Source organism: Eleutherodactylus coqui, chromosome 13, assembly GCF_035609145.1.
Source record: "Eleutherodactylus coqui strain aEleCoq1 chromosome 13, aEleCoq1.hap1, whole genome shotgun sequence".
Lineage (NCBI taxonomy): Eukaryota > Metazoa > Chordata > Amphibia > Anura > Eleutherodactylidae > Eleutherodactylus > Eleutherodactylus coqui.
The window spans coordinates 67,439,364-67,465,527 of record NC_089849.1 but is presented as its reverse complement, the minus strand read 5'-3'; the positions used below and the strand labels follow the sequence as shown (position 1 = coordinate 67,465,527).

At 43.7% G+C, this 26,164-nt stretch overlaps 1 protein-coding gene across 1 annotated transcript in view; it reads right to left on the bottom strand.

The window, feature by feature from the left end:
- The window catches only part of RHBDF2 (rhomboid 5 homolog 2), a 73,356-nt gene that overhangs the window by 12,126 nt on the left and 35,066 nt on the right, over nucleotides 1–26,164 (bottom strand). The window contains exons 3-12 of the mRNA XM_066588136.1: nucleotides 16,689–16,804; nucleotides 16,228–16,352; nucleotides 12,525–12,720; nucleotides 11,697–11,909; nucleotides 10,105–10,233; nucleotides 9,886–10,010; nucleotides 8,235–8,438; nucleotides 6,735–6,846; nucleotides 5,472–5,546; nucleotides 3,317–3,478 (exon numbers count right to left, since the gene is read on the bottom strand). Coding sequence (XP_066444233.1) covers nucleotides 3,317–3,478; nucleotides 5,472–5,546; nucleotides 6,735–6,846; nucleotides 8,235–8,438; nucleotides 9,886–10,010; nucleotides 10,105–10,233; nucleotides 11,697–11,909; nucleotides 12,525–12,720; nucleotides 16,228–16,352; nucleotides 16,689–16,802 — 1,455 coding nt within the window. The 5' untranslated portion in view covers nucleotides 16,803–16,804. The remainder of the gene's footprint in view (nucleotides 1–3,316; nucleotides 3,479–5,471; nucleotides 5,547–6,734; nucleotides 6,847–8,234; nucleotides 8,439–9,885; nucleotides 10,011–10,104; nucleotides 10,234–11,696; nucleotides 11,910–12,524; nucleotides 12,721–16,227; nucleotides 16,353–16,688; nucleotides 16,805–26,164) is intronic.

The window sequence follows — 26,164 nt, the reverse complement described above, 5'->3', positions numbered from 1 at the left end:
TGCATTAAATATGAGCCATACAGAAGTTAATTACTTACCTTCCCTGCGCTGGCGTCCCCGTCTCCATGGCTCCGGCTAATTTCAGCGTCTAATCTCCCGATTAGACGCGCTTGCGCAGAAGGGTCTTTTCCCTTCGGCTTGGTCCGGCACGAGCGGCGTTCTGGCTCCGCCCCTTCTACGTGTCATCGCGTAGCTCCGCCCCCGTCACGTGTGCCGATTCCAGCCTCCTGATTGGCTGGAATCGGCACAAGTGACGGGGGCAAAGCTACGCGATGACGCGTAGAAGGGGGCAGAGCCAGAACGCCGCTCGTGCCGGACCGAGCCGAAGGGAAAAGAGCCTTCTGCGCAAGCGCGTCTAATCGGGAGATTAGACGCTGAAATTAGACGGAGCCATGGAGACGGGGACGCCAGCGCAGGGAAGGTAAGTGAATAACTTCTGTATGGCTCATATTTAATGCACAATGTATATTACAAAGTGCATTAATATGGCCATACAGAAGTGTATAGACCCACTTGCTATCGCGGGACAACCCCTTTAAGTGCCACTGGCTTCTACACGGGAAAAAAAAAAAATCGAAGGCAAATTCAGCCCAGTTCCGGTGTTTTTTGTTCTTCACTTTACGCAAGTTCAAGGTAACATTCAAAAGCATGTGGTGTATACCAATTCTGAAACCTCCCTGTACAATTCATTGTCCTGATGCGGTCGTGCCACTTGTGTGCCGAAAGGAGCAGCAGTCACCACCATGCGGTGCACTGAAGCCAATCATATAATTACCATATGATGCTTGTCTTATTGTAAATTCCCTTTATTAAATGCGGTCTATCTAGAGTTCCATTCTCTTTAGCCCCTAAATGACGCGGCCTATTTTGGACCTAAGAAAGCAATCATTTTAGGGAATTTTCATCTCCCTTTTTCAAAAAAATATTTTTTTATTATTTCCATCAACATAGCCCTATGTTGTAGCCTGTTCATTGCAAGGCAAGCTTTACTTCTTATTGATACCAATTGGGGGGTACATAATTTATTACATTGTCTTTGTAGGGACAGGATGAAAAAAACACGAAACAAATTGTGCCTGTTTTTACAGCATTGGGGTACACGTGATACAAATAGTGATGAGCCAAAAACCCAAACTTTTTTTTTCTTTTAACAAAAACTGGGGGAAAAAAAGTGTGTAAAGAAGGGCGTTTTAACATTTTTTATTTTTTTCACCCTCTAAGTCCCTTTAGTGGACTTGAACCTGCGATCTTAGGATCACTCAGATAATACACTGCAGTTTTATTGCTACTCGTTTACACAGGAACTCATCAGCTCTCTGCAATTTTATGCTGGAGGGCCGATGAAATCACAGAGGGAGCGCCCTTCCTTCTGTTAACACCACACATGCCACAATCAACATTGATTGCGGCATGTAAGAGATTAATGGCTGGAATTGGTGTTCTCGCCGATTCCCGCTGTTAAAGGCAACAAGCGGTTACAAATGAACTGTTCTCTGTAGCTTTAAAGGAATTACAAGAAACTTCAAAACCGATGGCCTCTCATTCGTGTCCCACCAAGGATATCAGGAGATCAAGTTTCAGACGGCTTCTCCACATCCCGATGGCGACCAGATGTCTCCCTGACCTTTTCTGAAAACATAATGCCCCATTCTCCCTTTTGAATCTTTACACATGGATCAAGTATACTCACCTGATGACCTTACAGCTTCTCTACCTAACGCTATGGACAAATTCTACTTTACCTGAGGCCTCCAGGACTCTTATTCATGGGCTGCCAACTTATAACCCCACACTGCTTCATTACTCCTCCTCCCCCTTCTCCTTCCCTTCTATATGCCCCCCCCCCCCCCCCTATTTTCCTCTTTTTGATACAGCAAGTCCATTTTTAATTCTTGGTCATTATACTGATAGTAACAACATGCATGCATGTGAATTAGTTATTTTTTGTTAAATGCAATGTAACAAAAACAACCCCTCCCCCCCTTTGTTTTCTGTTCCCCCCCAAACTTCAATACCAACTCTAGTTGAAAAAAAAAAAAAAAAAAAAAAAAAGGAAAACTGATAGCCTGATTGGGGGATAGGCCATCATTATTAGATCATGGTTGTCCAACTCCCAGCACCCCAGACCCCTTCACTGCTTAGCAGGTATGAACCCAAACTTTTTTTTATTAACTCTTATTTGGACTACTTATAAAACTTCAGTACAACAAATATTTCACAGCATATTGAAAATAGGGCATGGTGAAATCAGTATCACTTTCTTGTAAAGTCATACAAATCATCATTGTATCAAACCGACTAAGACTGGTACATTGCATTAGGCTATAGAGAGAATTGTAAGTGGAAGTAGGTAACTTCTCCAAACTTTTATTAGCAGTAGGGCCTAGTTTTATAATTCACTAGCGCTACGGCCGATCCAAATGAATAGGACAAAACTAGAATACCAGACATTGCTGCTGCTAAAAGCATGTAGCTGTGCCTGATGAACAATGAAAGTACATGGCGCCTGCTGGAGTTCGGCAGCGCCTTCGAACAGCTGACCCCCAAGGGCGCCAAAAACCAGACCCCATCTATTTAACATTGGTGGCTTATTCTACAAACAGGCCATCAAGTTTACAGTTCTCTGGAACCCCTTTAAAAAGCTGTAATGCCATCATAGGCCCAAGTCAGAGTTAATAGATTTTTTTCCCCAAAAATATATATATATAAAAAAAATTAAAATTATATATAATTAAAAAATATATATTAATAACATATCTATACACACAAATTTGTCTTATAGCAACTTGTGGAGAATAATGGCCAATTCATTCTTGTGCCTCCACTTCATGAGGACACCCCTCTCCACTTTTCAATAATCGCCTTACATTTTGGTGACAGCAGCCACTATACATAAACTGTATTCAGTGGTTGCAGTCATACCAATGTGATAAGGACAGCAGGAGGCGACGTCTCATACTTGCGGCATACACATAAGCAGGAGACCAGAATATTCTTTGAAAAGGGTTATTAGACCAACGTTTGTCCTATTGCCCTTTAGATCTAAATGTATAACAATGCTGGCCATAACTAGGGTGATATAGTAATAGTTTGGTTCCATAATTCTCCCTATTTAATCATAGAGAAATGTTGTAATAAATTTAACTGGATTCAAATTCATGATCCGAAAAGTGTAGATTTTATATAAAACATAAGTGCATCAGATTAGCAAACTGTAATTAGCATTTGCTGGTGAATGAGCGCCATCTACTGGTAGAATATTGTGAGCAGACCAAGGATGGAAGGCAATATATGGGACATTAGGCGGTCTTCTTACCGAGCAGTCTCGACGGCGGGTCTGTACGCAGCCCGAATTATCATTCTGAATGCAGCAGCCAGATTCGCGTTCCAGATCGTGTTCCTTTTTTATCAGATTCTCGATTTGGACATCTCTCCGTATACAAGGGGAAAACTTTGCTCCCAAGTGGATGAGAGCTATCTGAAATGGCAGGTATTCTGCTGAGGCATGTCACTTACATAAGCAGTGAAAACAGTTGCAGTAAAGAATAGCACATAAAAGAAAGCCACAGTGATAAGGCCAAGCGCACACCTCCACCGAAGCCCATGTGGAACACTATGTGTTTCAGTAACATGCCAGACACTATTGAACCCGATGCAACACATTAGTCTTTCAGATGGATCTGTAGGTGTAAATGTGAGAGATGACCACAAATGTCAACCCAAGCCTTATAAAGAAAAGGCAGACCCTTAACCTCATTAGGACCAAAACACCCTGGCTCTTAAGGACCAGACACTGTGGGATTTTACTCATGTACTGGTTTTAAGGCTGGGTTCCCACGGGACGGAAATCCCACGGAAAGCTTGCAGCTTGGCCGCACCAAAAAGCCATGAGATTTCAACGGGAAAGCTGCAGCTTCAAAACCCGCGCCATTTCGCTGCGGGTTTTGAAGCGGTACGGCCACCAGCATTCCATTGCAGCTTTCTCTCCCTATAGAGATGAGTGAAGCCGCAATGGGAAAAAAAAAAGAAAAAAGAACTGACATGCTGCGGCTGTCAATTCCGCGCCACATTGCCAGTTCCGCCTGGCTTCGCCGCGACAGATTGGCTGCCTCGTGTGGACGAGACTTTTGCAAAATCTCGTCTACATGGCTGGTTAATCCCGGGATTAGGAGCTGCGAACAGATTTGCTGCATAGAAACTCCGCTGCAAATCCGTCCCATGTGAACCCAGCCTTTGTTTTTTGTTTTTTCCTTTAGCTAGCAAAATTATTTTTGATGCTTTCTTTTTTCACAAACTTTTTCCCCCCGTTTGAATTTTATTAGGGGCAAATGCTTTAAAAAAAAAAACAACTTTTTTTTTTTTCCTTTTATCAGTATATCTAGGCTAAAATAAAGTATGGGAATGAGTTCATTTTGTTTCAGATGTTTTGATATATAAAATTTATTGGATTTTTTTTTTATTATCTATGCCCCCCCCATGACATCATATAAGAACTCTGGGGGTTATTCACATTTATTTTTTTTATTTCATACTTTTTCCTATAGCTCGAGGCATCAAAAAAAAAAAAAAACCCCACAAAGTTACAGGGAAAAACCATCTTCATGTAGTGAAAATAATCCCTAACAGAGCTGATCAGGGTTTGTTAGGACCCTGCAGACTCCGCTGTGACAGGGGTACCCGGTGGTCACGTGATCTCTGCGTCACACTTTTTAGAACATAGCGCTCAATGAGTGCTATGTAGCCTGGGAAAGGAGAAGGCAGAAGTGGTTAAAAAACACTTCTCCCTTCTCCTGTCAGCTGTCAGACACAGACAGGGACCGAGGACCCAACCTGTCCCTGCATGATTGCAGGAGCAGAGGCTTTAATCCAGTGCTGTACATCTGCTATCCGTGGGGAATAAAGTCCAGGACTAAGGCGCTGTATATTTACTGCACTTGGTCCTTAAGGGATTATAATGGGTTGTGCCGAGGAAACAATCCCTGTTCACGTGCCCCATTAAAACATATCAACGTGATAAAGCAGGGTCCTCGGCTCGAGACCACACTATGACCCAGGACGGAGAGTCACTCAGAATGGCTTCCCTTCAGGTGGACTATCTGCTATCCTGTAACACTACATGTACCCTCCAGCGATAGCTAGCTATGGAATCTCGCGGTAACATCAGCAGACAGACGTGAGTTTAGAGAGCAGAGGATCAGCCGTTTGCTCCATGCCCTGCATTCTGGGAGGGGTTGGGCATCTTGGCACGCCGCCTTCAAGATGCATTTGTATTACAGCAATACCTAAATCTCCTATGGCTCTACCGAGTATGACATGTATCACTATACGACCTTGTGTGATTGAATTGCGGGAGCTCTGAATATTACATGTGTAATATGGAAGTTATAATGCATCTTCATTACAGCCTTGTGAAAACTGCCCTACAAAGCATTTTTAGCAGGAAAGCACAAAGTAGTGACAATTCTACTTACTGAACTCGGACCTATCCAGAAGTTTTCTTGCTGTGTGTATTTCACACTTTCATATACACCTTTGTTCCTTAAGACCTAAGAACAAAAGATGAAGGGAGAAAATGCAACTATTAAGGTTAGAATTATTACAGAAAAAGGGGAAAAAAATGGATAAATAAACCCTGGAGTTCTTTTTAGACGAGGTCTTTATTAGAAGCCATATTAACTGGCACTCAGCTTTCCAGAGCCCCTAATTGACAATCTGCTTGGTTATTTAGTGCTAAATATTCTGTATAAAGGCTGATTTCGACAACGATTGTCGCTCAAAGCGAGTTGGGTCTAACTGCACTGACATCGTACAGTTTTCGTTAAGCAGGGGCTGAAAAGAGAACGATCAGCCTTATCAGGAGTTCACTGTATCCCGCTCTGTGTACACAGCCCGGTTATGAAGAACACAGCGGTCCAGGTGTGTCCTGCATACACCGCTTGGAGCGCTCAGCTGTGTAACAGCTGAGCGCTCCGAGAACAGCTAGATGCAGAAGACAAGCGGCCTTGTTTGTCTTCTGCATACCCCGCCCGGAGCGCAAGGTGAACGCTCAAAACTGTCAAAAAAACCTGCTGTCTGAGCAATCACTTTGCCCTGTAAATGCATACGATTATTGCTCAAAAGACATCTTTTGAGCAATAATCGTTGTGTCTAAACCAGGCATAGCTCTTAGCAAAGTTGCCATTCAGAAGTCTAAGACAGCGTAAAGACAACCCCTATCGGTACTGTGATATGAGCTCGTATTTGGTTGGCACTTAGCTTTCCAAATATAAACTATGAAGTGACCGAAACTTAGATCTCACAACTTCACAGAAGTGCATGACTCAAGGACTTCTATTTATTGGTAAGTTTTCACTTTCAGTTGGAGAGGCTCTGTAATTGAAGTTACTTCACTGCATCTCTTATGGCGAAAAGCAGTCAGGCCTCTGTGGTTATGAGTTTAGAGATCTATGAAACACAGTAAAAGGAAGCAGAACCCTCGCTGTAAAAGGGGCAACCCCTATTCATACAACTTCTTCCTGTGCAGGGGACAGAGTTTGAGGAATTGGTTTCTCTTGTGTTTTGAACCTTTGCTAAATGCAGTTTTTAAAAAAAAAAAAAGAGGAACACATTTCTATTAACCCCGTTTTTAAAAGTTGTTAGAACTTTACGGTTAGCATTATTAAAAAGTGGACCGTCGATGTAGCTTTCTAGCTCTTTATGGTTATAGAAAATCAAAACTCAATAGGGCAACCTACCAGTTCTGTGGTGGTGTGCTGTGCAAATCCAATGGGTGCAATGCCATATGTACCAATGGCTAGAAGAGTGATAAGAACATGGACGAATGTGATCCAATAAGTGAAATAAGGCCTGGGACAGAGAAAAAGAAAAGTTACACTAATTAAAAAGATACATTTATTTATACGAGTCTACAGAACCCACTAATATTTTAGGCATTATAAAGGAATTATCTACTTCTGAATTATTGATGAGCTATAGGGTAGGTCAATAGCAGCGGATCATGAGGGCCCAGGTTGGTATTGTAGGCACTGTTCCCATTAAATTTAATACCATGCCTGCAACATCAACCTGGGCCAACCGAATGTGTATGAGTGGTCTTCTTTTGGCTCCATACACACAGACAGCAAGGATAGGTCATTAGAAGTTTAGAAGTGGACAACCCATTTAAAATAGAGTAAACAAACGTATGGCCCAGTTTTCCGGCACTTACTGAATGGTACCACAAGCTCAGACCCATTCTATGTATGAGTGAGAAGGCTGTGAATCACCGAGAAGGACCGCCCACTGGACTCTTAAGCCCAGAATGAGCAGAAAATAAAACACAAGTTATATTGATTCTTTAGCTTCAACAGTACATCAGAACTATGCATCATTCTCAGCTCATCCTGCTCTATAACAACCTCCCTGCAGCTCAGTGTGACCGGTTTAACTCTTGGTAAAATGTGAGAAGTTCAGCCAACATCCTTAGTTCCTCATAAGAAACCACATAACAAAAAGGGAAGTGAAGCAACAGTGAGCACATTGACTTCCTGCTCTATCACATAAAGCCCACAGACCAAACTACATGATAACATGCATGACAGTTTTTTCTTAAAAGGCGTTTCTCAGGGAAATACTATTGATGACCTATCAGGATAGGTCATCAATAGTTGATTGTCCAGCGTCTATACCGCATGGGCCCCGACCAATTATCTGAGCGGGTGTTGTCAGCGCTGCAACAGCACAGACGTCAGAACGTAAGCCTCCGTACCGACATCTGTTGTGCTGGGGCCGTCGCTTGAAACTATAGGCATGGCTCTCATTGAAGTTAATGGGAGCCGTGCCTGCAGGTACAAGTGCTGGCTTCTATAAGGAGGTAATTGCTGAGGCTTCCGCTTAGACCTCTGTATTAGGAGCGGAAGTCTCCATGCTGACCCTACCATGTAGCGGCCAGCGCTTGTAACTGCAGGCACAGCTCCCATTGATTTCTATGAGAGCCGTGCCTGGAGTTACAAGTGCCAGCCACTACACGGAGGACGGCGTAGAGGCTTCCGCGCCGACCTCTGTGTTATTGCGGCGCTGACAGCTTGCGCCCACTAAGCTGATCGGTCGGGATCCCGAGCAACGAACCCCGGCTGATCAACTATTGATGACCTATCTTGATGATAGGTCAATAGTACTTCCCTGGAAAACCCTTTTAAACCTGTAACAGTCCTCCAGATTTACCTTGGATACTGTATGCTACATCTATTTCTCACCTGTGACTGTCGATATGTTCCAGTTGGGTCTGCACAGTGCTGCTGATGCTTCTCCTGTAAGTCCTATTTAACCAGCTCCCCACCACTCCCAAACCATAACTGCGCTTCTTCCGATCAAATGCAAAATGTTTCACCTGAGATGCAATCCGCTTCCCTCTACGTGGGTGGCCGGGCAGGGTAGGAGAGGGCCTTATAGATTCTTTGCTGCCAGAAAAAAAAAAAATCATCTACTTAAATATACGTCATACAATCTTGTCACACTTACGTTCATGTATTGGTATATTGTAGAGAAGTCGTTCTCAAGACCTCTGGATTTGTTGAAGGGGTTGTCCAGGACTTTTAGAAATGATGACCCATTTCAGCATAGTTCATCAATAGTTGATCATGGGGCACTACCATTGATCAGCTGATTGCCATGCCTGCTCTCAGACAGAGCTGTCAACATTCCAGTGGCCCAATTTGGTATCACAGGTATAGCCCCTCTGATTTCAATAGGAGCTGTGCCTGCATTTCCAAACTGGGCTGCTGCAAAATGGGCAGCGCTACCTGCACAGACAATGGCCTGACGATCAGCTAGCTAATCAGTGGTGGTCCTGAGTGGCAGACTCCACCGATCAACTATTGATTAACTATGCGGGGATAGGTCATGCTTTCTAAAAGGCCTAGAAAACCCCTTTAAAGTATTTTTGCCTTCTCATAACTGCCCTATTATATGAAACACAGACGCGCTGTGCCATAATAAGAAAACTTTATTTGTATATGTTTATTCATTTTGCTGAATCATTCAATGTGTCTGTAAATTTTGGTAAAACCTCCATTTTGCATATATACTTATTTTGACAAATAGTTACATAAAAATTCTACACACTTCATAGAAAACATGAACCAAAAGATTAACACATCATTGAACCTTAATGTAAAATTATAGAATCATAAATTACAGTTAGCGATGGTAAAGGGGTTGTCCAGGTGTAAATTATTCATGGGCTTTCCTTAGGATATGCCATCGGTTGTAGATTTGCATGAGTCTGATACCCTGGCCTCCTGTCAATCAGCTGTTTGCTAGGTCAGTGCACTTGTGTACTGAATTCTGCAGGAAGCAGACAGCTCCATTCTTACTGTAGTGGTGAGGCTTGCTATTGCAGGCCAAGTTCCCATTGAAATGACTAGGAATTTTGCCTGCAATACCAAGCTTGGCCACTATAATAAGAACAGAGCTGTCTGCTTCCTGCAGAAATTAGCTCAGTGCACAAACACACTGGCTTGGCAAATAGCCGATCAGCAGGGAGACCCAAGCAATGGACGCCCTCCGATGTACTGCTTATGACTTATCCTTAGGATAGGCCATGAACAATTTACAACCGGACAACCCCTATATGCCTATTGGAATTAAAGGGGGTCCCCTGAGCCGTTCTGCCAACAGGGCAGCCTGCAGCATCGCCATACAGTCACAGGCAGGGAAAAGAGGTGGCAATACATTTGCACCTGTCTCTAACCAAACCTATGAGAATTTCATATGCGCCAAATAAGCTCTGGCAAGCGGCCACGTTGCCTGGCAGAAAGGCAGGCTGGGGACTTCTGATCTCTTCAGACAGGTGTGGGTCTCAGATGGGAATACCCCTTCTATAGAAAGAAAAACGGATGCACTCACACAGTTGTAATGGGCCCTTCTGACTTATCTTCAGGAGTTGGCACATGAGCTCTGTAAGCTGCAGATAAGGGAGGAGATTCAAAGACATCATCCGGCATGGAGAAAGTTTCATCATGCATGTCAACCTGTACAAAGAAAGGAACGCATTACATGAAGAAACTTGAATGGTGTTCAGCAATAAATAGTGGCTACCTGAATTTGGAGAGAAAAATTTCTTGCCTTACTGAAGAAGGAGGAATCCAAAGTGTCTGGGGCATCCACCATATCCTCATCCATAAAACTGGGATAAGCAAAGCTGCGATTCTGTCCAGCTTTTCGGCTGTGGGGGGTGTCAAGTATGGGGCGACCCTGGAAACACATTAAAGGATAACCTCAGCTAGTCAAATTAAGTAGAGATTCATTAGAGTAAGGCCTCCTTCACAAGGGCTACATGACATCGCCGCGAGAAAAATAGCAGCGATATCGCATCGTTGGTCCGTGCAATATCGCTGCATTTTCTCATGGTGATACCCAGAGTTTGTGGTGCTACAAAGTTGCACGACTTTGTAGCACCACATGCAAGTATTTTCGGGGAAAGCCTTGAAATACAAGTCCTACCCCCAAAATAAGTCCTAGCTGCAGAAAAACAAAATACACATACATCACCTAGAATCACTGTCTGGGGCTCCGCTGCGTCTTCTCCCCATTCATCGGCACTGGTCTTCAGCATCTCTTCTGGACAGGGGATTGGAAAATCCATGACTCTAGGAAGCACTGGCTTCAGCCAATCAGAGTCAGTGCTCATTGAACCAATCACAGCCATTCAATGACATGTCAGAGAGACATGTCAAAAGTTTTGATCAGCAAAGGTCCTGCTGCCGAGACCAAGCGGATTACTAGAACAAGGGAGCTGCAGCGCTGACCCAAGCACTGTTCCTCTTCAATTGTCTTTTCAGCTCATAGAGGGGTCTATATTTTGTCATAGTGATCATTGGAGGGGCTCAGCAGCAGGAACTCCATTGATCAAAACTTTGGACATGCCTCCCTGACATGTCAAAAGTTTTACAAAAGTTCAGCGACTCTTTAACCCAATAAGGACTAAGCCGTAAATATACAGTGTACGATTCTGGGATTCAATTAGTAAATATACGGCGTGAGATTAAGGCTCCTGCAATGTAGCATGAGCATGTTAAGTTCACAGCTGTCAGACACAGCCAAGGCCCCGAAGACGATAGTAGTTTTGAACAGCTTTTATCTTTTCTTATACAGGCTACATAGCACTCAATGAGCGCTATGTAGAGAATGCAGGAAGCTGCACTGCCGGACCTTCCAATCATGTGATAGCCAGCAACCAACATGTCAGAGCTCCAGGGTCTTAGCAGAACACTTAGCAGTTCTGACAGTGACTACTGTCACACTAAGGGAGGTTTTCCACAGTAACTGCAGTTTCAATTGGAGTCCCAGTTACAGGGAAAAGTGTAAAATAAAAATACTGTGTGACTGTCCCCCAGAGGTGTCATAGGTAACAAATGTATATAAAAAAAGCCCTATATGTAAGGGTAAAAAAACAGCAAAAATAATTTTGGTGGGACAGGAACAAAAATAGGGCCCTAAGACCACCACATGGGTAAAAAGCATTACAAAGTGTCTGGTCCTTTAGGACTGAAACACAGTGGTCTTTCAGGGGTTAGCTTGTGGATCTAGTGCGACATGTTATTGACTCTGGAACAGGAATTGCATTTCTGTAATAAATACACACTACCTCGACAATTCGGTGATTGATGCAGGCATAGATGGAGAAGTTCATATAAAGTCTGTTCATGGTACTGTACCTTAATAATAGCAGCCGCAGCACGAAAGCTCATGTGTGCTACGCTTTCCCTCTTCCGTCGCGGTAAACGTGTGTACCCTGATCGTACGCTAGTGAAGGAGGTCAGTGACATTACTCCAGGAGTCACTGGGGCAACGCCCACGTGAGGGGTTCTTGGCCGGTCCACCTCATCCGGATGTCGAAATGCACGTCCTCTTGCCAGCGGATCCACAATCTAGGGAGCAAACATCAAGACTCAATCTCATTTTTGTTTAACAGAACTCTTTAGGAGGAAAGTTTGCTGTAAAAACTACATTTACAGATATTTCTCATTGCCTTCATTTACAGATGGACTGCCGTAATCAAATCTTAAAGCCTTGCCATATCATAAAACGTACGTTTGAATCACAACATGCAAACCAGGCCCAAGCTTGGGTTTACATGTAATACTTATTACAATCTGACCCCGAATGTCAAAGCTTAGTAATAAATGGTAATTGTATTAACTACATAAGATGTTCCCAATACCATTACTGTGATTGCTACAACAGTATCTTAAAGGGGTAATCTCAAAAGAAAATTGTTGGCATATACCACAGATAACCACTTGGTAGGAGTCAGTTATCCGACTCGATGACTAGAACAAAGTGGCATTAGCCAGTTTGCAATTTTCTGAGTAGCTGTTTTGTACTGAGTACTATTAGGATGGAATTCTCCATTTCTCATACTAGTAAAATGTGTCTAAGTTATGAGATCTAAAAATGGACCTATTTTACAAGTATAGGTTTGCATTTTAAGGGAAATATGGTCAATTTACCTAGTGTACAAGACTACTCAGTTACCAGCCTACCTTGGGTAGCCGACAGGTGGCAGGAGACTCCGTTGCCTGGAAGGAGGGAGTTTCTTGGCTGGGCAGCTCCATATCCCTTTGGTATTGGGGTTTAAGTTTTCCATAACGGAGGCTGCAGTGACGAAGACTTTTGCGCTGCCACTGTGCTCTCTTCCCTTCCCAGTCATTGCTCACACCGAACCACTGCGCTGTACCTCTGGAAGAAGGAAAGGAACCGCTTTAGGTCAGATTCACAAACAACATTTTTCGCTGCTTTTTTTTTTTTTTAAACAATTAGTTAAACCAAAACATGGAGGTAGTGAGAACACATTATTGATACTGGGAAGCAACCCGAGAACATGGTATTACATAGAGAGCCAATAATAGTTGCCATGTAATTTAATGGTACTCCTGAATGAATTACATGTCAAATTCCTAGAACAGGTTTCATTTTCATTTAAGAACACAGCCAGGGGGTGTAGATTCAGCATGGTGGCATGAGGAAGCAACCACATAGAGCTCCGGACCCACATGGCTCTTTCCCAGCCTAGACACCCTGCAGACTTGGTTCCCTCATTATGGGTAAAGGGAACAAAAGAAGACACTGTGCATTAGCTTCAGCGGACGCTCTGCTGAGATTTTATGTACAGCATGGCCGCAACACCGACCCGGCTGCTCCTCTCTAACAGACCTCGTAGCCTTCCAGCAGAGCAGCACTGCCGCTGATCCTCCTGGTTAGGAAGGCTCCACAACAGCCAAACCGGTAGCAGCACGGCTACCCTAGGACCTGACAGACCTCCAGACTGCACAACTGCAGCTTATCCTGTCCCAAACACAGATACCCATAGTAAGAAGCGAGAGAGAGGGAGGCGGAACTATAGGGGATCTCTTCCATATCTCCCCATATAAAGCGCTTTCCCAGGGTTTCACCGAACGCAGGGGGCAGGGCTACAGGGATTCTAACCTAGCAAAGAAAGGGGCTGCGGCTAGTGGGTGGATCCCGCTAGCCCCGCCCCCTCTTGAACAGAGATTGAATCACTATGAGAATCCCTCTAGCCCTGCCCCCCCACCCTTGCTCTTGGGGAAACCCTGGGAAAGCCCTTTACCCGTGCCCCCTATCTCTCCAAATATGGGGAGATATGGAAGAGACCCCTTGGAGCTCCGCCCCCCTCTCTCCTTGCTATGGGGGATTCCAAGGCTGTTGCACGATCTTCTCCCATTGAAAACAAATTGCCAATGAGAGTCAGGCTGCATCTGCACGGGCTACAAAATCTCGCTACAAAACATCACTCATCTGAAAGAACCCATTGGAAACCATAGGCTTCACACTGTAGCGAGATTTTGTAGTCCATGCAGATGCAGCCTCAAACCATTGAAAAATCATTGTTTTCATAATCATGCGTTTTCACGCACTCTCGCATCGCTAGAAAACCTATCGTCAGTGGGTAAGGGCCCTTACTAAAGGACGATTTGACTGTGGCTAGGCCCGTAGTTCAAACATATTAACAATAGCCTTTCTGCAGTATGGTTACCTGTATACTGGATACTTAGAGCCCCATTGGGTCTTCTCTCTGTCCTACACTTACGAACACAGATGATGACTATTTTCACCCTAACCTTTCCACTCAGGGGTCAGTAGTTTGACTATTACACAACATATTTAGGATTTTTGCTTACGGTGCTCCAGAACCAGTAGTTAGTTATAAAGTTACATATCTAACAACTTAACTGGCTTCCAAAGTTGTTTGTGCCGATGGCCCTTAGCTGTTACAGTTTACCCCATTAGGATGTCTTGGTTTTTGTCCCTGAAGTGGTACTTACCCATACAGTCGCGGTCCCCAACATTTTGATATACGATTAGCTGAGTGCTACTTATAGTATTAAAGTCTTCCTAACTAGATCCTGCGTTTGTTAACTTGTTTTTCCTGAATACCTAACCTCCACCTCCTCGTCTGTTGTGTATTGGGCGTCCACTATGCCCCCCCCCTCTACTCTTTCATTTTTTTAATCTCTTATCCCCTTTGTCTTTATTTCTCTAGTTCTAATATTCCCTAAATCTCACAATCACCTAAGGCTAGGTCTTCAAACCGGCCCAATTTTGTTATGGTCTCCATTAGAGATGAGCGAGCGTACTCGGAAAAGCACTACTCGCTCGAGTAATTTGCTTTATCCGAGTATCGCTGTGCTCGGGTCTGAAGAGTCGGGTGCCGCTGCGGCTGACAGGTGAGTCGCAGCGGGGAGCAGGGAAGAGCGGGTGGGAGAGAGGGAGAGAAAGATCTCCCCTCCGTTCCTCCCCGCTCTCCCCTGCAGCTCCCCGCTCCGTGCCGGCACCCGAATCTTCAGGGACGAGCACAGCGATACTCGGATAAAGCAAATTACTCGAGCGAGTAGTGCTTTTCCGAGTACGCTCGCTCATCTCTAGTCTCCATCAATGCAAAATGCAAATGCAATGCAAAAAAACATGACCTGACTCCTCGGTATACCTGGAAGCGGGGTCTGGAATAATGGGGGTAAAATAAGGAAGGATAGAATTGGTGAGGAGGAAAGACTAGAGAGAAGGAAGAAAACTGAGGGGGATGGGTGGACATGGAAAGAAAATTGTGTGAGGGAGAACGGAAACTAGACATCAATCGAAGACAATCACACTGCCATATGCCCAAAGTGGTAGGCCCCTAACCATGGCAGATGGGACTTCAATAGTTCCATTCTTCCTGAATTTCGCGGAGCTGTTAATGGAGGCTGTGAGGTCCTATTTCGACCTTTGAAGCCACATACCAGTCATTAACAGCGTGGTTTGTTCCAGAAAAAGTCAGAACCATAGAAATACTGAGGCCAGTTAGATCATTTATTATCTCCTTTACTTCTGTCCGAAGTTCTAAAGGAGGGTGTAGGACCAGAAAATGTTCTATAAAGATTCTACTTGGTCTCCACATCAACAACAGGGAGAAAAGGAGGAGAACAATTTGTTTAGTACAATTAACACCCTATACCAGCAAGTGAAGATATTCTATACCTGATATTGTGAACACATGGAGGACTTGTATAACTACTCTAGAACTTTATCCCACTGAATAGGGGACTGCTGTGGCATTACTTTTTTCTATCCCCTCATACAAACACACTGTGGTCAGATGCTACGTTACACAACTACATACTGTTTGGGTTTTTGGGATCAGTGGCCTATATTTTTAAATCAATCCACAGCATACTCCAATACATAAAGCTTTCTGTCTGGTTCTCCACAGATATCTTCATAGGACTTCCAAAATGTCCAGAAATACGCATGCACAAATTAAAAAGGCCATCAAAAATACATGTAAAAAAAAAAAACTCTTGAAAAAAATCCTTGAAATTAGTTACGCCGCATAAAGCCTAAGATTCCACTCGTTTTATACAATCATACATATTCTGCAGCGCTGTATACAGATAGCCTCCGATTGGGTTCTTGTCCCCATTGAAGCTCATCTTAGATCACCTATTAGGCTTTTGGCATGTGGAAAGAAACTTTGGTACCCAGGGGAAATGCAAACACGGAGAAAACATACAAACTTCATGCAGATGGTGTCCCCGGTAGGATGTGAACCCAGGACTACAGAGATGCAAGGCAACAGTGCTAATCACCAAGCCGTCGTGATTTCCCAGAGGAAGTTTTGGAACTTTTTGCCAGACTTCTTCGCCCAGGCTAATGGATAGTAGCTAAAAACAGATTGGTGCGATTACTTACTTTCTTATGCTCTGAGAAAGTGACGTCTGTCGTCTAAAGATGGGTCTGTCGCCTGCGGACCTATCTTCTATCCTTCTTGGTTCTTGCAGGCTGACACTCTTTTGGTACAGTGGTTTCGGAATGGGCTGTAAAAAATGAACAGGGAAATGTATGCATCTCTCTTACATTGTACAGTAACGTTTCATACGAGGGTCACACAGCAAGCTTTATGTCAACAACTGGTCCTGAAAAGCTGATCTCCAGTTTACGAGCTGCTTGTGTACATACTGAATAATGTCTGTATAGCATGCATATGAGCCATTATAGAGATGGTGCGAGCACAGCACCAGTTAGCAGCTGTAGTCCAAAAGTCCAACTCTACAGGATAAAATATAAAGAAATTGAACACACGGTTTTATTTGTGTGTGCCAAGATGTGGTTACTGGTCAGTGCTACATAGATAAAACATTACTGATTTGTACCCGCAACTGCTTGGCTTCCCGCTCAGCTTCAGTTGGAGGGATAGTAATGGAGAGGTTGGGTGGTTTCCGACTTTGCAAGCGCGAGTTGCTACCGTTTTTATTTACAGATGCCATGTCTGGAGAAAAAGAAAAAAACAGAACCAAAGATGGTTAAACATAAGTTTCACAGCTACCCACACACAATGTGAGCACTGCTCAGTGTGTAACGTGCAGAAGCAGTAGAACAGTACACTATTATAAGAAGTTCTGCAAAGGCGTTATTACATAACTAATGCAAATTAGCTCATATCAGCCAAACAGAAGAGTGATCAGTCTGTAGAGACCTTCTTAGAGATCTTACCCCCTTATCAGTTCAGAGCAGGACACTTGTTGGCCAGATGAGATGCCTTAAGGCCCATTTAGACAACAATTAACGCTCAAAAGCCATCTTTTGAGCGATAATCGTTGTGTAAATGTGCCCATCTTTCAGTTTTCTGCTGAACGATGGATTTCAGTTCGGCTTGAAAACAGTCCTTCAGCAGAACAGCTGATAAGACGGACCGCACGCTGTGTTCTGCCTGGGGACCGCTGATAACAGCTGATTACATTCTCAGCTGTAATCAGCATGGCAGAACAAAGAATTTATTCAGAGAACAGCGGGTGGTCCTCTGAAAAAATTCAGCTCCCAGTGGCTCACACACCACTAATTGGTACTAATAGGCATTAGTACCAATTAGTAGATTATGCAAAATGATTGCTCAAAAGCCATCTTTTGAGAGATCATCTTTGTGTCTAAATGCACTTTTAGCACTGCTCAATAAAAGGCATTTGACGAATGGCGATCAAAGAGATCAGCACTTGATTAACTCTCAAAGGTTGAATGATTGTTCATGTGATAGTTTGTCTGCAATTGGGTTTCGCTAATGTCTGCAGCCCCTCCGGTTTACACAAGGATATGTGCTGCTGACAATGATTGCCAAAGCACAAATGCGCCGGACGAACAAGTTTCCTCATTTGCCGCTGGTCTAGGGCATACCGACATGGCCAGATAATCAGGCAAACGAACGTTTCTACAAACACGGGGCTGTGTAAAAGAACACTTACACGCATCTCAATGAAGAGCCCAAGCGTGTGAATGCAAACTTATTTATAGTCAATACTTCATGAGAACAAGGATACAAATTAGCTCATGTCATTAGATAATGAACAAACAATTGATGAATCGTTAAAGAATAAAACACATGACCAGATATTGTACTTGCTGGAAAGAAACCAGAAACCTAATGTAATCAGTGTAGACAAGACTAATCATTGTCTGAAAACAGATTACTGTGTGCCCTGGAACTACGCCAACCGGAATCCCAGAAGCAGGACCACGTTGTGTACAGAACAACTACAATGGACGTCTTGAGGACGAGGCACGTCCAGGCACTACATGGAGGGCCCATTATCTTCATGACCTTCTGCATAGCTCTAGTGCCAACATAAACCCGAGTCCTAACTACATGGCCTAAACGATTATGGAGAAGGTTAGACATGTCAGACACAGAGGGCTTCGACATGACTGCTGTAACAAGCACAATAGTGCAGCTTGATAAACCTTTTAAAAAGCAAAATCCTGATTGCTTGACTACATATGTTGTACTGGGAAATATATAACCATACAGTCAATATTCTATAATTTTATTATAATACACATTTATGAGGAAATCCATTGGCATGCTTGTAAGTGATATCTGGGTATGTCCTGCCAATGATTTAGGGACCCCTCTGGAGCTAACTCCAGAAGTGCTATGAGAAGTTACGCAACTTTCCAGCTGGAGGCCAGGTACTTCTTGGTCTGGAGAAGACCAACACTTTTTCAAGAAAGCCCTATGCTGAACAGTATGAATTGATGGGCTCTCTTTTGGTGTACCATAATACATAATATACTTGGGAACAGGATCATAGCGTTAGGGTATGCAGGTATAGCAGTTGTACCCAAGCCCTGGTGCCTAAGGGAATCCAGAGGCCCCTCTGCCATATAAGTCCCTGGTATCATTAATGGTAGCTTGGGGCTCAGTTACAGATATTGCATTGAGGTTCAGAAGCTTTAAATTCCATTTTTCATTGGTGCCCTATGCTTTTCTATGGCCATACAGCTCCAGAGTAACCTCTAATAACAATATCCAAAAATCCTGGTTGGTTCATTATCGGAATAAGCATATCTCATAAAGAGTACGAAAACATATGGGACTAATTAAAACTTCCTGTCTGATTTTATGGTTTTCTATAGCAGGTTATATGCAGTGGCGTCAGATATCTCACTGTGCCAGTCATCTTCTCCGCTTCCCTAGATCAACCAAGCATGTTCAGCTTCCGAGCACAATTATGTCATGCCTAGGTCGTTACTTCGACACCCGTTTTAGCCGAATAATGATATCCAATGAGGATATGTAATTCTATCCTTACTGAAGGACAATTAACTTAATTTACACCAACATGACTGAACAGTATACATGGCGCTATGTAGTCGGCGTCCAATGGGAGAGCAGAGAGGCAAAGTGTACCACATGAATTAGTGAGTGGGAGAAATCAATGAAGGGTGGCACTCGAATGTAGAGAAGAGAGGAGAGGAGAATAAAGCATTAATTGTTAAGAGTAGGGCAACAATGAAGCTACAACTAGTCCGAGAGCTCTATACTACGCGTCTACAGGGACTATGTGGGCAAAGACCTCTCAGGACTAATTTATGATGCAAATCCAGAGAGAGAGAGAAGAGCAGAGGGTAAATGATATCTCACATAGGAGAAATGTAACTGGCAAAATTAACACATTCATCGGGCGTGACATAACCAGCTTGAGGGGATGGGGGTTCTAACGCCTTCTGTAGCTCTTTCTCAAAGAGTTTAATAGAGATTAATACCCCTGATCTTCACATTAAAGGCTAACTAAATGTTTCTTAACTAGTGGCACTCAGCCTCCTTGAACTTGGCATAGCAGTTACTAAATAATGTGGAGGCGCATTTGGATTACTACTGACACACCATATCAGGATGAACCTCTTCATAAACAGCAGGGGATATCCTGGCGGATACATGGCAGCACACAAGGCCTGGACTTGGAAACTTGCAATTACTACTTTTAATGGCAAAGGAAACTGAACAGAAGTGACGGCAAGAGGAAGAACAGTCTCTACGTAGGCTGCGCAGTCAATAGATGAAGGTGACCATGGTACCTGCTTCTAGGGTACTCCATGTTATCCTTCAAGTCAAGGTATCTTATGTTATACTGAACCACCCAAATCTAGATTAATCAGTGACATGTCATGTGATGACAGCCACCCCACCATACTGAGGCGCCTCCGCTGTACATTCTGGCCATGTCCTCCTCAGTATAGTACCGTCTCACACACTACTGCAGATGAATTAGCATCCCTATACAACATTAGGCTGACAAATGATGAGCATATTTCAGCCACAGTTATGGATCCTAGTCTGACCATTGGTATCCTGACCCGAGCACTGAGCATCATTGGGATCCATGATGCTCGGAGTTCTCTTATATGCGTGAATACTGATCATTTACAAAAGCATCAAAGAGGATGTCCATTGCTTTTCACGGAAGTGTTCATTTATAAAAATAGACTTTAAAAAAAAAGAAAAAAATTTTGTAATGCCGTTCACATGCCTTTGTGCGCTTCCCTCTTAGTACATTCCGCGGGTTGTTGTAATTTAGGCTATTTCTCCACATTACACACACTTATAAATGGAAACCCACAAGAGCTGGAAGCGTGGGAAAACTACAAGAAACCATGCAGCTATAAATTGGAAGTACAGATAAAAGCGAGGAAATAATAGTTTGGTGCTAGTTGTACACTAGAAGATTGAGACGTGCTGTGGGCGCCACCACTAGGGGCGCCACCACTGTTGTTCAAGCTTATATGAACTTCTATAAACCTTGTCAATATGTAGATTTTGCTTTTAACCTGTACTGGATATAGGTCAGTCGGCTATGAGTTAAAATCTCTCGTTTATAGTAAAGTGAAGCAGCGCCTGCCTAGCTTTACATGCTTAATAAGTGGCTTGAGCTTTCTTCCAAAGTTCCAGAAGCCTAGATCAGACTGTGCCGCACACTTTCCATAAGGCTGTAATCTAGCAGGAGCCGTATATTTAGTGTCAAGAACATGATCAGGTTCTGTCAGGACACAGCAGGGAAAGCACTCTCGTCTGGTGCTGTACAACTAACTGTACAGTGCTTTACAGGTACTTACGCCGATATAATCAATGGCAGTATTACAAGGCGGCTGCCGGTACTACAGGCGCCTTGGCTACAGACTGGACCTTTATGGCATGCAGAACACGCCATCAAATGGTCTGTAGCAGGCAACACAAATCCAGTGAAGAGATAGTTTGATAATGGGATTACCACCTATGGATTTGTGAATAGGCTTTAATTCACATGACCGATCTATATAGATACAAAACTTAGAAAAAGATATTAGATATGGGTGCCTTTTAGCTGGATACCACATATGAAAGTGCCTCTATCACATATTAATGGAGGGGGGGGGGGGGGGGATAATTATCCCAGTTTGTGCCAGCTCCACAAGAACCTGCCCACACGATTGCCAGCAGTGGGCAGCCCACCTGGGCAGGCCTAGTCAAACTGACTATGTGTAGCATTGGAAACCCCACATGGCTGGTCGATCAAGTGTTTGAGCATAAGTTGCGATAAATAGTTGCAGTCTTTACTTGGCACCTGAATCTTGTTACAGACTAACTTGACACTTAATTTCAGAACGTTGTAACACAGTTTCATTACTTAGCAATGCTCTAAGCTTGGCAACACTGTCCCAAGCTTTCAGCTCTGACCGGATGATGTTACAAACTTTTGAAGTACTCAGCAGGCTTGGTGTGGCTCCATGGACACACTTGACAGTTCATAAATGGTATGCAGTCAGTCTTTATGGTGGAATAATACAGCGGGTCACAACTCGGCTCAATGGTCCAGACTGACCAGGCGCACTCCGCTTAGAACAGGAGTCTCCAGGGATATACTGCAGCCCAAACACCTTCAGTTTGCACCTAACCCATCAGTGGGGTCCGGGACCTCTCTCGCAGGTCATGACTCAGGCTGCACCCAACAGTGCACAGACCTCTGGTACTTGCTTACTCTCCACCACCACAACGACAACATAACAGAGTGCCAAACCCCATGCAAACCTTCAGAAAAGCCACAGTGACTGGGATCAAGACCACTCAACACAACATCCATGGGGGAAAAGACATTGTGGCTTATTTACGAATACTGTTTAACCCCTTAATGATGTGGCCCTTTTTTCTCCCCACTTTCAAAAAAATCATAACTCTTATTTATCCATTGACATAGCTATCTGACAGCTTGTTTTTCATTGACTAGCTGCATTTTTCAATAGTACGATTTAACATACTATACAATGTATTGAAAAACCTTTTTAAAATTTCTAAGGGCTAATGCCTACGGACGGATTTATGCCGCGTTCACCGTAGTGGAATAACGCAGCTATTAGGTTCTATTGCCATCTTCTGACAGCCTTAACTTATTATTCGGTCAATATAGTTGCATGAGGGCTTGTTTTTTTTTTTTGCAGGAGGTCCTGTAGTTTCTATTAGTACTGTATAAATATGGGTAAGGTTTTTTTTTTTTAATAGACTTATTTTTTATTTATTTATTTTTTAACTCATTTTTACTATTTCTCAGTTCCCATAAGTGTCTTGAACTTTCAATCATTTGATTACTCACACAGTATAACACAATACCATATTACATTATACAGCATTCTAAAAAGCAGTCTGCTAAGATGTGCCGCAGGCATGTCTTGATAAGCAATCAGTCATGGCACCCTGAGGGCCCTTCAGAAGGCCCCAGGCTGACATGGCAACCAAATGGCACCTTGCCATCTCATTGCAGAGAGGAGGCAGTTCAGGGCCACAGAACACTGATTGGAGCATTTAAATGCTGCTGTCAGAATTTACAGTGGAATTTAACCCTTTCCAATCCAATTTGTATCCTGGTTTTCCTAGGGGGCTTACTCTCTGCCGTTATACAACAGCGCTATCTGCTGGCTAAAGCCAGTACTGCATGAGGTGACACATTAGATAGGCTCCGACAGTAGAGAGGCTGGCAATATATAGTAAGAGAAACCAGACGGATGTCTTAACATCGGAGCTGTACAGCCTTAAATCAGAATGTCTTCAGAGGTCAGACATTGGATTGGAAAGGGTTAAAGTGTTAAACAGCCACTATCAGCGTTCACACTCATCACAGCTGTTGCAGATAGGTTTCAGCTCTCAAAGACAGCTGGCATCTGCTGTGTATGGGGCGGGATAGGCTCCCAATCTCACTCCAGTTATATGCTGGGCACAGAGGGTTTGTATGGAGTGTGAAGGGGTCAGACAGGGCAAACTTGGACTACACAGTCTTAAAATATGCTAGCTCTATCATAGTAGCTCTGCTGAATGCTAAATTTGTCTAATTTTAACCCTTTCCAATCCAATTTTTTTGCCACGCTCATTTTTCCCAGCTCCAATTTATTTTGTGCGGGAAAGAGGTTGGTGGATTACTTGGAACAACATAGAAAACCACACAAATAAATTACCTAATGATTTTATTAGCACTTTTAGATAAATTAAAAGGTTTTTATTTATTTTGACTTATAATTTTTTAGCGCGTGATACTTTTTGAAACAAATTGCAGGATGAAGTCCAGGCTTCCTAGTACATGTTTCACAGTAAGGCCGCCCTGCAGACGGCCGGGTCAGATCCGGCTGCGAGAATTCTCGCAGCGGGACCCGACCCGAGTGTCTGCAGAGAGCAGCGCGGGCACTCACCTCTCCCGCGGCCCCGGCTCTCTCATGTGCCAGCTGCTGGGCAGCCGGCGCATGCACAGAGCGGGGGCGGCGGCCGGTGAGTGACGTTTCTATGCGGGGCTCTGCGAGCCCTGCACAGAAATAGAGCATGCCGCGATTTGTTTGCCACGCGGCCAAATCAGGGCCGTCTGCCTAGGATTGCGTTTGTTAACGCAATCCTATGGCAACTTCCAGGGGCGGAAATTGCGCAGGAAATCCCGCCGCGGAATTTTCGCTCGTGTGCAGGTGCCCTAAAAGGTGGTTTCTCTCCTTCCCACTTTCTCATTTCTTTTGCTCACTATTATGTGAATAAGCGAGCTGCAAACAGCACTGATCAGCGCTGGATTCTTCATTTACTGAAAGCCAGATGTTCCTTCTCCTCTGCCCTGCTGCCCTGTATTCTCCGACATACAGGAGGGGAGAAAGAACATGAGTGCAGTCAGTAAATGAAGAGCCCAGCGCTTATCAGTGCTGATAGTGAATGCCCGAATGTGCTTCCCTCCCCCTGTCTGCTGCCGGAGAACACCCGACACACTTTTATGTCAGTAAGTGAGCTGGAAACAGGGGAGCATTCAGTAAATGCAGAATGGAGCGCTGTCCAGTGCTCTTTCCAGCTCACTTATTCACATAAAAGTGTGTCGGGTGTTCTCCGGCAGCAGAGAGGGGGAGGGAAGCACATTCGGGCATTCACTATCAGCACTGATAAGCGCTGGGCTCTTCATTTACTGACTGCACTCATGTTCTTTCTCCCCTCCTCTATGTCGGAGAATACAGGGCAGCAGGGCAGAGGAGAAGGAACATCTGGCTTTCAGTAAAAGAAGAATCCAGCGCTGTTCAGTGCTGTTTGCAGCTCGCTTATTCACATGTGTGTCGGGTGGCCTCTGTCAGCAGAGCGTGGGAGGAAACAGCATGTCGGGTCTGCCCCGACATCGGAGCTATAGAGGAAAATTATGTCAGGGCAGCCCCGACAGTGGATTGGAAAGGGTTAAGACAGTCTAGTCTACGTTTAGACCCAACTTTTAGTTGGCTAAGCATATATTAAAAGTTGTGGCAAAATTTTGGCACAATTTGCTACAATTTGTGCACTGGGTAACCAGTGGGTCACATCGATCAGACCACACATTTGCATGCTATGCCTTAACAGTTATGCAATAAGCATCAGCAATTACAGCATTTACCCAAGTGCAGAAAGTTAACCTTTTCATACACACTCTACCACAGAGCAATGTGCTTCAAGCCGTTTGTCAACACCGCCAAGTCTTGGCTATGAAGGTATGAAATAGACTTTTGCATAGCTATTAATGCTGTACAGAAATAGTCAGAAGCATCCATGCCTCCACGCAACTCTAAACTTTTGTCTTGGGTTTGACCAAAATCAGCTTTACACAGTACTAGACTAAATCTCTCATGGAATAATCTACTTGGAGAACTTTTGTTAGGGATCTCGAATTGATTAGGTACAACATATTAGATAAAATGTGGTTTTTACAACAGATTGTCAGCTAGAACTCTACAAAACCAAGCCTGAAACTTTTTTCATATCCAGCCACTTTAAGTGGTTAGCTCTTGGTAATGGGCATAGAAAAACTTCAGTACACAAAAAGTAACCACTGAAATACCATCCATGGGGTTCAGGGCACAATGAACAAATTATGGCCGTGTAATCCACTTCTTGCGCTGTTGTAAATTGTAGTCACATTGCAGCAATAAGAAATGAAGAGCTTTGTGCATTGTTAATGAGATACAATTGGTGTAAAGTCTGCTACATATTCCACTGTATAGGTATACAATGAGATACATCCCCCATACAATCCCTCCCCCTCTACACGGATCCCAATGTTCTGTCCGGGGACTTGTACTGTAATGTACTAAACAATGAAAGAAGCCAAGCGGATAATCGGGCTGATCACTGTATCTCCATGTGTTTTATAGTCCAATGAAAACAAAGATCTGGTACCGTGTTAGCCAGTAGAGCAAAATGTGATTGTTCCCAGCAAGAGAAACAACGTAATCTTGTAGATATGATACCTCTTAATGGCTAACAAAAATACATGATGTAATAATAGCGAGCTTCCGAACCAACGCAGGGTTCTTCTTCAGGCTTAATGGATTGGATCTGAAGAGGCATGGATAGTTATACACACTTATAACATACATACTGATGACAAGGCACAGATATGGATGTGATTGGTTCACACTTAAAAGGAATTCTGCAACAGCAAACAAACTTTTTTTGTCTAGGCACTGATAGCGGAGTGAACGTTTTATGGTCCCTAAATGACTGTTGGGGGGGGGGGGGGTCGGCAGGCTAGAAGTGCTACAAGAGGTACACAGACGTTTTTAGCTAAACACTGATAAGGGAGTGAAAGTATATGGTGGCCTGTGGCCGAGCACTTCTCTAACCGTGGACATGTCATAGGAGATATGAGAGTTTTTATATTGAAGGGCGGTTTCAAGTCACAAAACCACAGAAGAATTTGGGAGTATAAATTGATAAACTTTCACACGCTGAATACTGGGTTAAATTATTTCCCTGGATTTATGCGTGAATGGGAGGTGTGAGACATTTATTACACAGATAAGACCCCCATCAACAGTAATTCAGGGACCATAAACTTTCACTCCCTTA